This window comes from Cucumis melo, chromosome 1 (assembly GCF_025177605.1).
Source record: "Cucumis melo cultivar AY chromosome 1, USDA_Cmelo_AY_1.0, whole genome shotgun sequence".
NCBI lineage: Eukaryota > Viridiplantae > Streptophyta > Magnoliopsida > Cucurbitales > Cucurbitaceae > Cucumis > Cucumis melo.
The window spans coordinates 8,527,381-8,540,203 of NC_066857.1; the positions used below are offsets into that span (position 1 = coordinate 8,527,381).

Here is a 12,823-nt window from a genome sequence, read left to right on the forward strand (position 1 = left end):
TTGTGAAGGTTTGAATAATTGTTTTGAAAATATAAAAAAAATAAAATAAAAAAAGATTGGAGAAGATTTGAAAAATGGTAGAATCTCGGTCCAATTGTCTACCAAGATACACCAAGAAAACCCAAAACAATCTATAAGTTAGAAAATTTTAATATTTTAGGGAAATCTCGGTGGTCAATCTTGACCGAGAAAAAAAAATTACGAGTTTTCTTAAAGTGTGCTACTTTTGAAATGTAAAACCAGAAAGATGCTATTTCTCAAAATTTTCCAAATATAAGAGGTTTTCAAATCATGTACATGGGATCATCATTTGACCAACTCTAATATTGTTCTCTCTGAACCGGAAAAGTTTGTCAAATTGAACCATGGCACAGTTTCTTTGGAAGAAGCAATTACTATCTGTTCATTCATGCAGCTTCCTAGGAACTGGATGCATTTACATTTCTTGCGTGCCATTGGCACTGCAATGTCCATGAGAGCTGGAATTGCTGCTGATGCTGCAGCAGCCTTACTTTTTCGCATATTGTCACAACCAGCATTGCTTTTTCCACCACTACGACAAGTTGAGGAAACTGATGTTCAGTGTGAATCTTTGGGTGGCTATGAGTCATTATACAGGGAACAGGTATGGGCATTATAGCACAATCTCTTATACATCATGCTTCCAGCTTCCCGAAAGAATTAATGAATTGGGTTCTTTGAATGTAGTCTTGTTTTCAACTCTAACAACTCCAAATATCATCTGTATACTTATAACAGATTGAAGTGTCTGCAGCGGAAGCTACAATTGACGCTACTGCACAAGGAATTGCGTCCATGCTTTGTGCACATGGTCCTGAAGTTGAATGGAGAATTTGTACAATCTGGGAAGCTGCTTATGGCTTGATTCCATTAAGTTCTGATGTAGTCGACCTCCCTGACATCATAGTTGCAACACCATTGCAACCTCCCGTATTATCATGGAATTTGTACATTCCTCTCCTTAAGGTTCTTGAATATCTTCCACGAGGTAGCCCGTCTGAAGCATGTCTTATGAAGATATTTGTTGCTACTGTGGAATCAATTCTTCAAAGAACATATCCTTCTGAGTCTTCCAGAGAACAATCTAGGAAAACAAGATATTTTTCCAGTCTTGGTTCTGCTTCTAAAAATCTTGCCGTCACAGAGCTTCGGACCATGGTCCATGCGCTTTTCCTAGAATCATGTGCTTCTGTGGAACTTGCTTCACGCCTACTTTTTGTAGTATTGACTGTTTGTGTTAGTCATGAAGCTCAATCCAATGGGAGCAAGAAATTGAGACGTTCACAAAGTAATCTTCTGGATGAAAGGATTGAGGACTTGCAAGCAGTACCAGAGAACCATACAGGATTTAGGAGAAAGACTAAAAAGCAAGGTCCAGTTTCTGCATTTGATTCTTATGTCTTGGCTGCTGTTTGTGCTCTTGCCTGTGAGGTCCAATTGTTTCCCTTTACGGCTAGGGGAAGTGATCATTTAAATACTACAGATTTACAGGATGTAATTAAATTGGTCAAAGTAAATGGTACTTCAACCGTGCTTCAAACCAGTGTTGGCTCAGCAGTATGCCACACTCACCGAATTTTGGCCATCTTGGAAGCACTTTTTTCTTTAAAGCCATCTTCTGTGGGAACTTCATGGAGTTATAGTTCAAATGAGATAGTTGCTGCAGCAATGGTTGCAGCTCATGTTTCAGAACTCTTTAGACGATCAAAGGCTTGCATGCATGCTCTCTCTATCCTGATGCGATGCAAGTGGGACAATGAAATTTACAACAGAGCATCATCATTGTACAACCTAATAGATATTCACAGCAAAGCAGTTGCTTCCATTGTTAATGAGGCGGAACCTTTAGAAGCACATTTAATACAAGTACCGAAATGGAAGGAATCTCTCGTTGGGTTAAATGGAAAAAGACAAATTCAATATGAAGACGGTACCCGCTTTTATCCTGGACAATCATCTGTCCAAAAGTGTGATAATTCATCCTATTCAGAAACTAAACTTGTGTTTGAGCGAGCATCAAATTCAGATGAAGAGTTGGGTAGCACTTCAGTGAAAGGATTAGCAAGCTTCTCAATAGATGCTTCCGATTTGGCCAACTTACTCACAATGAACAGACATATAGGATTCAGCTGTTGTGCACAAGTTCCATTGAGATCGGTGCTTGCTGAGAAACAAGCATTATGTTTTTCTGTTATTTCTCTACTGTGGTACAAGTTGATTTCCGCACCTGAAACTCAACCTAGTGTGGAGAGCACTTCAGCCCAGCAAGGATGGAGGCAGGTAAGCTTGTACAACTTTCTTCTCCTTTGGTTTTCTCTTCTATATTTTTCTCCCTTCCTTATTCCTATTACACTGCATGAAACATGTTTTTCTCCTGCATGATGCATGGACTTTGTAGGTTATAAGTCCTAGCATGTGCATTGCAGATGGTGGTATTTATTTTTTTTAACATTATATTAACTTTTATCTTCTTTTTGAGAATTTGTCTGTCAAAATTATGGATATGGTTACAAAGGTCTGATAAAACTACAGTCAATTCTGTCAATGGATTTTGAAACTGCTTAACCAGTAGTTTTTCTCCTATTTCTCTTAGAAAGAAATATTTTCTTAAGTAAAAAAAACACACCATTACAAATAAGAAAATATAAATACAGAAAATATAATACAGTAAATATAATGAAATATGAAAAGGAGAGGACATAATCAACAGAAACTGGAAGTATGCGCAAAGATTTTTAACTTAAAAAATTTCCTGGCACATTCACCAATATATTTTTCACAGCTCAGTTTCCATATTTATTTTGCTAAGAATAACTTTTGGTCAGTGCTTCTTGTACGAGTTAAACTGAAAAAACTGAATTTGATGGAATCAACATATTCATAATGATATCAGTTATCACCCTTCCAATGAACTTTTACAGTCAACTTGCGAATTTAACTGGTTTCTTCATTGTTGTCTATTGTTAAGTTCAATATGGCACTTTTATCGGAGACACGTCGGAGTTATTTGGTAAAGTTTTTTGTTTGTGGTTTTTAGTCTTTTATTTGCAATCTTTGGTAATTTTTCTTGTTTCTTGTTTCTCATTTTCAAGAAATATTTTCAGAATTATGTATAGGTTTTATAAACAACAAAATTAAATTGTTCTTGTTCCTATTTCCAATATTTTCAAAAACTATAAAGAGAAGTGCTAATAAAATGCATGGTGAGTGAATAGTAGAAAGGTTAAATACTATTTTGGTCCTTGCACTAAATTTTTGTTTCATTTTGGTCTACATATTTCAAAGGTCTAAATTTAGTCCATGAGCTTTCAATAAAAATTTGAAATACTTCTTGGTGATAATTTGAAGTTAATTTTGTTGAAATAGGTTAAATAATATTAGTGCTGTTAAGATATTAACGTAATTATATTCATTGTATCCCATCAATTTAAACTTTTGGGATGATAGGTGATTTAACATGGCATTAGTATGATGTCCTATTTTCAAACTTCTTTAGTAACTAATATCACTCTCTCCCAATTAATATTGATTTCCACATGTTGCATACCTTCTATAAATTTTCAAACATACGAGTGAGGAGAGTTTTTTGAGTATTAATATAGAAAAAATTACCATAACCCATTTTCGCAAGATTTTGAGTTGGTTGATGAGTTAACGAATAATAATAATAAATTTCATGGTGAAAAAAATCGATGCATACGAATATATGTTCAAAATTCATAAAGGGATGAAAAACAATTTTTTTTGGAAAAGTTAACCATAAACTAATTGTTGGGACTAACTTTAAGATTTATCGTAAGTATTCGGACTAAATTTACCATCTTAAATCACCAATTGACCCAAAAGCTTAAGCTAGTAGGTGAAGATAAAGTTAAATAATATCCAACTCTCCCCCACACTTCCGGGCTTGAAATATGAAGAAGAGCCAAGCAAGTGAAAATTGATAATATCAGATAGAATAACATTGCACGAGCTTGAAAACTGGAGCTTCTTGGAACATCTCCTATGATATCATCTTAAATCACCAATTGAACACAAAAGCTTAAGCTAATGGGTGAAGTTAAATTTAATATAATATCGAACAGAAAGTTTAGGAACAAAAATGGTATCTCAACTTTAACTGAAAAATAATTATACCACAAAATTTTGAGTATTTAATTTTTAAAAAATATTTTATATGTCAACTTATATGGTTTTTCTAATTTCATATTAGAGAGGGAACATTTTTATGTAAACTTTCATTTCTTTATATTTATTTAGAAAAAAAAAAGAAACAAGAAACAAAATTGTTACTAAACAAGTTTTAGCTGTTGAAATTTTAGTTCAACGTAGTATTTCTTTTATCCTGCAATTTACATTACTCAAAATATTTGTTGAATTTCATCTGGCGCTTTATTATGAGTGGGAATGGCCTATTATTATCCTTTGGGGTTCTTCAAAATCTCCTTGGTAGTTTATTATTTAGACTCTTGATTTGATTGCTACTCAAACTCAAAATTGTCTTTGTGATAGTTCTTTTTCCTTCGGGAAGGATCTTTGGTTTAGTTGTAGTCTTCTTTCCATTGTTTTCCCTCTACATTTTCGTCTTGCTCTCCATCCAGATGTTAAGGTGGCCAATGTGTATCGGTGGATTCAGAGGTTTGGGATATGCGCCTTTGTAATAATCTCAATGATTTGAGACTTCTGAATAGGCTTTTTTATCTCATCTTTTGTCTTCTATCAGATTATGTCCTCTGATTCTTGGTCTTGATCCTTTGATTCATCTTTGTCTTTTTCTATTAAATCTCTTGTGGCATATTTGGTGGGTACCGTTGAGCCTCTAGTGAAAGGATCTTTATTCTGTTGTTGAAAGGATCATTATATTAAGAAAATAAAAATTTTCCTTTGGAGCTCAGTATAGGTGTTGTTAATACAGCTGACTGTTTACAAGGACAAATACAATACACATGTATCTTTCTCCATTTCGGTGCATCATGTGTCAATGCTATTTTGAGTCTCCAGCTCATTTATTCATGCATTCTCCATTCGCTTCTCGTTTTTGGCATATTACTATGGAAGCTTTTGGTTGATCTCTCACTTGTCCAATGACATTTTTGTCTTCTCGGTTCATTTTTAGTGGGTCTATCCTTTTGGTGGTACTAAAAGGATGGTTAGGTTGGCAATCAGGCATGTATTCTTCTGCATTCTTTATGAGCGATCACGACGGTCGCGTTTTCAGAGAATCGTTTTTCTCCTGTGATATATTTATGGATGTGGTTCTGTTTACTACTTTTTATTGGTGCAAAACTGAGCACTCTTTTACTCATTTTAGTTTGGCTTATTTAGTTTCCAGTTGGAAATGTTTGTTGTAATCCCATATAGGTTTTGGTGTTGCTCCTCATTTTATTTATCATATCTAAAAGATATATTTATTGAATTGCACTGTTTCTCCTAAATAGGTAGTTGATGCATTATGCAACGTGGTATCAGCATCCCCAGCTAAAGCAGCAACAGCAATTGTTCTTCAGGTCTACATTTCTTTACTTTAGTGTTTGTTTTTCCTGTTACCTTTACCAAAGAAAGCGTCTTTAATTGATACTATTAGGGATTATTTTTTACATCTGGGTAACCAGTTTTTTAATCAAAACCCTCATTTTCTGTTTCCTGGTGCTATTGTTAATGATCATAAGACTTCATGTATTTAGTCATTTTCATGGCCTTGTGTGCTTGTCAGGCCGAGCGGGAGTTGCAACCATGGATTGCAAAAGATGATGATCAAGGTCAGAAGATGTGGAGAATCAACCAGCGGATCATCAAATTGATAGTTGAGCTAATGAGAAATCATGAAACTCCAGAATCACTAGTCATATTGGCGAGTGCGTCAGATCTTCTGTTGCGTGCAACAGATGGGATGCTTGTAGATGGAGAAGCATGTACTTTGCCACAACTAGAGGTAATTAGCTTTCAAATTTGGATTAGTGGAATTATGTTTAATTCCTCGGTCACATTAGGGAAACAAATAGTAAAATTTTATAATTCTATGCCAATGTTCTCTACTTCCCATGGAAGCACAGCTATTAGAAGTGACTGCTAGAGCAGTTAAGCCTGTACTGGAGTGGGGAGAATCTGGACTTTCCATTGCTGACGGCCTTTCCAACCTCTTAAAGGTAATATACATCGTTGTTGCACCTAAAGTAATCGAATTTCAATTTTTTAATGTCCATGACTATTTTGCAACCCAAGCAAAAATAATTGTCAGACCTAAGAACAACCCCAACTTGTCAAGACACTACCGGCCCCTCTTAGAATTCAAAGTTTCGAATTCTCATCTCCTTTAAACTGTAAATGTAAGACTGTGGGTACCCACTGGTAATAATAGTCGATTTGAACAATTGAAAGTTCAAGAGAACAAATTCATGCCGTTGCTACAACCTGACTACGATTGCCCACCAGATACAAATTCTCTCACATATTTAATATCCTATAAGTTTCTTTAGCAATGAAATTTAGTAACGTAGGCAAAGTTCTAGTTCGGGTATTAAAAATAGGTTTTAGTACTCGAGAAAGAATCAAACACAATTTTTTTCCCTTTTCTTACTCTCCATAGGGTACCTTCTGCTAATTTCTGTTTGTGCTTACAGTGTCGTCTACCAGCTACAGTTCGATGCCTTTCTCATCCAAGTGCACATGTTCGAGCTCTTAGCACATCAGTTCTTCGTGATATTCTGCACACCAGTTCGATAAAGTCTAGTTCAAAATCGGTTAACATAAATGGCATCTATCCCTCTTATCAGTATTTCAGTTCAGGTATCATTGATTGGAAAGCAGATATTGAGAAGTGCTTGGGATGGGAAGTTCGTAGCCAACTTGCAAGTGGACAATCAACTCAGTTTCTTCAAGCTGCTGCCAAGGAATTAAGCTGCTCTATTTCCCTATAACATCCGTGTAAGCATAGGTTTGTCAATCAATGTAATGACACAGAATTATACGAGTTTGTGGAGACTATCCATGTTACATTTCTTATACGATACCATAGATTATAATGATCCAATAATTCCTTGTTTGGTCCTGTGTACACATCCTCTCACCAAGATGGTTGTGTATAGTGAGACAATTAGACATTTCATAGGACCTAGAGGGCTTATAGTGATGTGTTCAATTAGTTTTAGGTGTTTGCTAGTTCTCATGTACTTTCCCATAGCATCAAACTCAAGTACGTGTTGTTTGGAACTAACATAGATAAGTTTCTCTGATGCAATTTATTTTACCTCCATATCCTTTCATTCCAAGTGTATCTCAGGGCAGATTGTACTGATTGCTGTTTGAAGGTTAAAATCTGTCTAGTTCTTATTGAGCACAGTTCTTTTTTTTTCTTTTCTTTTTTTACTTTTCTTTTTTGGAAAAATAGATTTGGTTGGTTTCTAAGTTGAGTCTAGTTTGTTTTTTTTTTTTTTAAGTTTTAAAGTTTCAAAATGTTACATATTTAGTCTTTTAAGTTTTGAATTTGATTTTAATTTAGTTTCTAGGTTTCATAATACTACTATTAGTATGAATCGGTAGTTTAATAGTCACGATCTTCATAATAAGAGTTTTACTTTGATTTGGTCAATGGGTTTTAAGATTTAATGTTTTAATATTGATTGATTATTTTCACTAAATACTAACTTTTAGTTGGGCATTAATGTTTATCAATTAATTTCAAATAATTATGAAGCAAAAATTTAAACTTAATCAAAATAGGGATGAAAAATAGTCGAACTTAGATATGTAATCATGGATTTAAATAAAAGAGAAAAAAACTTCTATACACATCCACTTCTAAATTTTGAAAAAAAAAAAGTTTTAAAAAAAAGGATGATTTTCAAATATATCAAAATAAAATATTTATAAAATATAACAAAATTTTAAATCTATCATTGATAGACTAGTAATCTTACTATATTTTATAAATATTTCTAACCATTCTTCTATTTTGAATAATTTTTTATTTAAAATTTTATTTGTTAATAATTTTTCATTTAAAATTTTATTTGTTTAAGAATTCAAATAAGAAATATGGAGTTAAATGAGGTGAATTTAGTTTTAAAAACAAAAAATGAATTTATAACCTTGTTAATTAAAAATATTAATTATTTAAAATTAATTAATAGATTAATAGATATTTATACAAATTTATTATATGAAAATTCAGAGGTTAGAAATGAAAATTTTAAATTCTAGAAACCAAGTAGAATTGTAAATATTTTGGAGCGGGTCAGATCAAATGAAACTAAACTCTGGATTTTTGGAAGAAGTCTTATTTTAACTGATCCAAAAGGTCTGTTTTGATTTTGTAAAAGATTGTTAGAAGTATAGTTGAAAGTCAAAAAAAGAATAAAACAAATAGCAATGAAGATTTGTGACATTGCGGAGATTTGGGATTTAATTCAAACTCGTAATGTTAGAGTAGAAGATAACAATTGGTGACTTTGTAACATTTATTCTAGGTTATGTCCTTTGTAATTTATTTATTAACTACTAAGTTGGGAAATTATATCTTTTATCATTGGAAAACACGTTGGTAAAGTAGAATATATTTTTTCATATTTCTTCACCTCTCTTAATTAAGCAATTAAATAATGAGAAAGAAAAGAGAGGTTCAAAATTGAAGCCTAAAAAAACAGTGTAATATATCAATCAATTAAGCAAATAAAATATATTCTTTCTTTCATGTGTTGTAGAGTGGAGATAAAAATGATTGTATTCTATTTGGCATATCCTTTGAAAATGGACAAAAGAAAGGTTAAAGTGATGGAAAAATAAGGAAAACAGAGAGAAAAAGAATAGTAATGTAAAAAGATGATTTACTCATCTTACACCACCTACCTTGTACTTGCACTATGATTAGAATGATGAATCATATTTTCACTACGCTCAAACTCAAGGTTGTTTATATGCGTAATTAATTCTATGCGATAAGTCATCGGTCATGATCATTGTATGCGAATTAGTCACTATATATCTCTTTATCGCATGAGAGCTAAGTCATCGTTGAGTACAAGTTTTTCTATTGCTTGTCAGTATGAGGGAAACAATAGGTTTATCTGAATGATCTAAAGTCGAACACAGGAAATTGATATCAAAGATTAGTTTTAGGATTCACTCATCATTACTAAAGAATAATGAATAAATAAATAAATATAAGCTGAACTATAACTATTTATGTACGCTAGAGATTTTGTAAAGGGGAATTACATTGGCCAAGTGACGAAAATAGCTTAACTAATGCGATAAGAGTTATAAACAAAACAACTTATCAAGAATCTTTCATAAATCCTAAACTACGAATAGCACATTAGCAGATGAAAAGTAAAGAGATGAATGGATTGAAGAGGTATAAACATGTAATATATATTTAAAAGAATATAGGCATTCGACCATTGTACAATATGAACAACATATATTACAAAGACTACAAAAATGGAGAGAAAAGAGAATGGAAAATGATTACAAGTTAGGGGAAAAAGGGAAATGAACTTCCTTTCCTTCAAACTCCAAGCTTTTACTTACAGCATGATCGGAGAAGAAGAAGAAATCTCTTTACAGACGATGGAAAGGCAAATTTCTTCCACCACTCTCTAGGGTTTGGCCTATTCATGCACTCTTTGGTCGAGCATAAGCATATGACGTTTCACACACAGTCGGCCTCCTTTTCGATCCATTCAGACCTCATTTTCTTGGTAGGGAAGGAATTCTTTATATAGGCAACTTTCGGCAAAAAACTTACATCCTTCTGATCATGTCAGTGTCGAATGGAGCCTTTGTCAAGTCATATCATCCCCAACTACCATTCTTGTCCTCTGATGAATCGTCCTTGCGTGATGACGTGGATCCTCATCTAGTAGTTGTCCTCGTCAAATGGGCTCTTCTCGTGTAGCTCTTGCATGAGATCCTCTGCGATTCACTAGTCTCTTCTTCTATTTCTATTCTTGCCTTAAGACATTAAAAACACGGTAAAACATGCATGGATACTTATGTAAAGTGTATTTCTAAATATTTATGCTTTTTCAACATAATCACGACGTTTTAATACACTTCTTGTACATTTTGGCCTTGTTATTCTATAAAAGAGACTATAATAGCTTGTATTTCTACAAGTTATCACTTCACAACTTGAATCCATTTCTTACACTTTCTTGTTTCTTCTTCTCTGTTATCTAATGTAATTGTTTCTTAGACCTGGTTTTTCTACCTTCAACACCAAAATATGAAAAAACACATCAAAATTTAACTCAATTTTTACATTTATTCCACTTCATTCCATAAATTAAGGCTAAGAAACATATCATTGTCTTGTTTCTTACATTAAATCCCTCAATCTACCATATAAAATATTTTATATGAAGTGTTTTTCTAATGATAAACTTAGTTTTAAAGACTCGATAACTCTAACAAAGAAGAGTTATCAGTTAACCTATTCATTGTTTAGATAGGATATAAGATTAAAATCTAAAAAAGTTTTTTGAGGGTGTTTGGTTCACTGATATGAGTTGGGTTGTACTATAGTGGCTCACCAACTTCAAATGTTAACATAATTGAATTTTTTATTTTTACCTACTCTCCAAACCTAAACTCAACTTTACTTTTCTCATATCTTTGAAATGACTCCACTAGTTGACAACTACCACTACCTCACTCTAGTGACATATTCCAATGACCTTCTTCACAACACCAACTCTGGCAAAATCTTCAATATAGACCACCTTTGAAAAAAAAAATCAGACAAAGATCACCTCTAGTGATCAACTTTGATGAGGACATCTTTTTAATGGTTAATTCTAACAATCACCTCAAGCAACCAATATAGATACTTATTATTAACTCAACTCACATCAAACATGCTCGAAGAGGTAAGTTAGATAAGTGGCGGAGCCACATTTGAGGCAAGGGGGACATGCCTCTTCCCCCCTCAAATTTTCCAGTTTTGTATTTTTAATACAAATTATTAAGTAACAATTAAAAATATAAATTATAAAATCAAAAATTAATTGTACCACATGCTTTTGTGAGGTTGGTTGGCGATGAGTAGTACGATAATAGGTTTTCCGACAACCCTTACAAGGAGCTTTTTAGGAACTCTAAATAGTTGTTTGCAAGCACGCCCCACCTACGTTGGAAGATTCCACGTGATGCTTCTTTTTACGCAATTCATTTCTAGGTTAAATCAAATACGTAGATTATTTTGTAGTGCACTCGTCTTACAAATAATTAAAAATGGAAATTTTATTAAATTCTTAAGTATGAAATATAATTTTTTTATTAAATTCTAGATATGGTATATAAGAAAGAAGTTACAAAAAATTTTAAATAGTGCACTTTCTCTAAATTTGTTGAAGTTTTTTTTTCTTAGTTAAAAATTTACTTACCTTTTTTTTTTCTTCTAAATTTCCATATTCTCATTAAATATCACACCGTTGATTGATTGATAAGTAAGTTTACCCTTTCTTTCTTGAGCTTTTTAGTTATTGTACTTTTAAATCTATCTGATACATTAGGGTTTTGGGCGATAGATTTTAATATTTTTATTTTGAATACTTTTATATTCAATTTGGAGAGATGAAGACTATAAAGTCAACATCTTCAAAGAAAAGAGTAAGTCAGAAGAACAAACAGCATATCTTAGTTTAAGAACTAAAATTGTTGATTATAGTTGTAATATTAAAGTTCCATGAATCGATTTTAAAACATGAAAACTCATAAAGGGGAGACATAGTAGTTGAATTCTCGACCAAACCTTGTTGTCCTCTTTGAAACCTAAGCTTTCTTTGCAATTGACAGTTTTCAATGCTCTCTTTAACAATGTTTTCAATGCTTTTATTCCTCTCTCATGTTTTATAAAACCAATTTCTCTCAAAATGTGAAGGGAAGCTACATCATATTGCGAGTTTGTCCACGACTTTCGGATTTAATACAAATGACTTGTTCACCGAGTTAGAGCAGGTGCGCACAATATAGCCCATCCCGTGTTTGAAAAGTTGCGATTGTGATAAGTGGTTTCAGAGCTTTTTTAGCTCCTTGGCTAAGCAAGACACAATTATTTCGGCAATGAAACAACTGTCGAAGTCATAGTCTGAGCGACTGACTGAGGTTAAAGAGCAATTCTTGTATTTAAGATGGAATTTGGAGAAAGAACTTAGGTTTGAGATTATGGAGAGAAAAAGAGTACTAGGTTTATTTTGCTATTCCAAATTACAAAAATTACCAAAAGTTCTTCTACCCATTTGAAATAAAGTCTATTTATAAGTAAAATTGCATGTAATGAGCTTGACAAATCTCAACACCTAGCATTCCATCAATTGCGAGCTTCCGAATATGAATCCATATTCATACTTTTTAATATTTAAATCACATTTAAACATAATGCTCTATCTCAAACTTATAACCGACGCCTATATTACATATGTTCGTCAATTTCTTTCTCTTTACCTAATTCGAACAATTTGAATTATTCCAACAAAATATTCTAAGTTATTTCCTTATGAGCTAGAAAAGGAACCTAATGGATCTATAGATCATGGGCTCCAACGATCTGAGGTTAAGGGGCTAAACTCTTTTAGACCAAGCTAATCAACATTCGTTAACTAACAGGTCATTCCACTAAGGTCTCATAGTTGCACTCTCCTCACTATAGATATATTTTATGTTACATTTGATGTAACCATGATCAGTAAGTTAATCATTCACATGTTGTTTGTAACCTTGGTTGGGTCAAAGTATCGTTTTACCTCCAAGATTACATCTTGCTCCTCAAGTCCCCTTGATCTACTATTAAACAATTGGTTTA

General features: G+C 32.9%; 1 protein-coding gene across 5 annotated transcripts in view; it reads left to right on the forward strand.

Annotated features, from left to right (window-relative positions):
* Positions 1 to 7,289, forward strand: part of LOC103500402 (protein GIGANTEA-like) — a 45,253-nt gene extending 37,964 nt beyond the window's left edge. For all 5 annotated transcript variants that reach the window (XM_008463690.2, XM_051086240.1, XM_051086244.1 and 2 more), the window contains 6 exons: positions 416 to 625; positions 760 to 2,301; positions 5,460 to 5,528; positions 5,735 to 5,953; positions 6,075 to 6,167; positions 6,642 to 7,289. In XM_008463690.2, coding sequence (XP_008461912.1) covers positions 416 to 625; positions 760 to 2,301; positions 5,460 to 5,528; positions 5,735 to 5,953; positions 6,075 to 6,167; positions 6,642 to 6,938 — 2,430 coding nt within the window. In that variant the 3' untranslated portion in view covers positions 6,939 to 7,289. The remainder of the gene's footprint in view (positions 1 to 415; positions 626 to 759; positions 2,302 to 5,459; positions 5,529 to 5,734; positions 5,954 to 6,074; positions 6,168 to 6,641) is intronic.
* Positions 7,290 to 12,823: the final 5,534 nt, after the last annotated feature.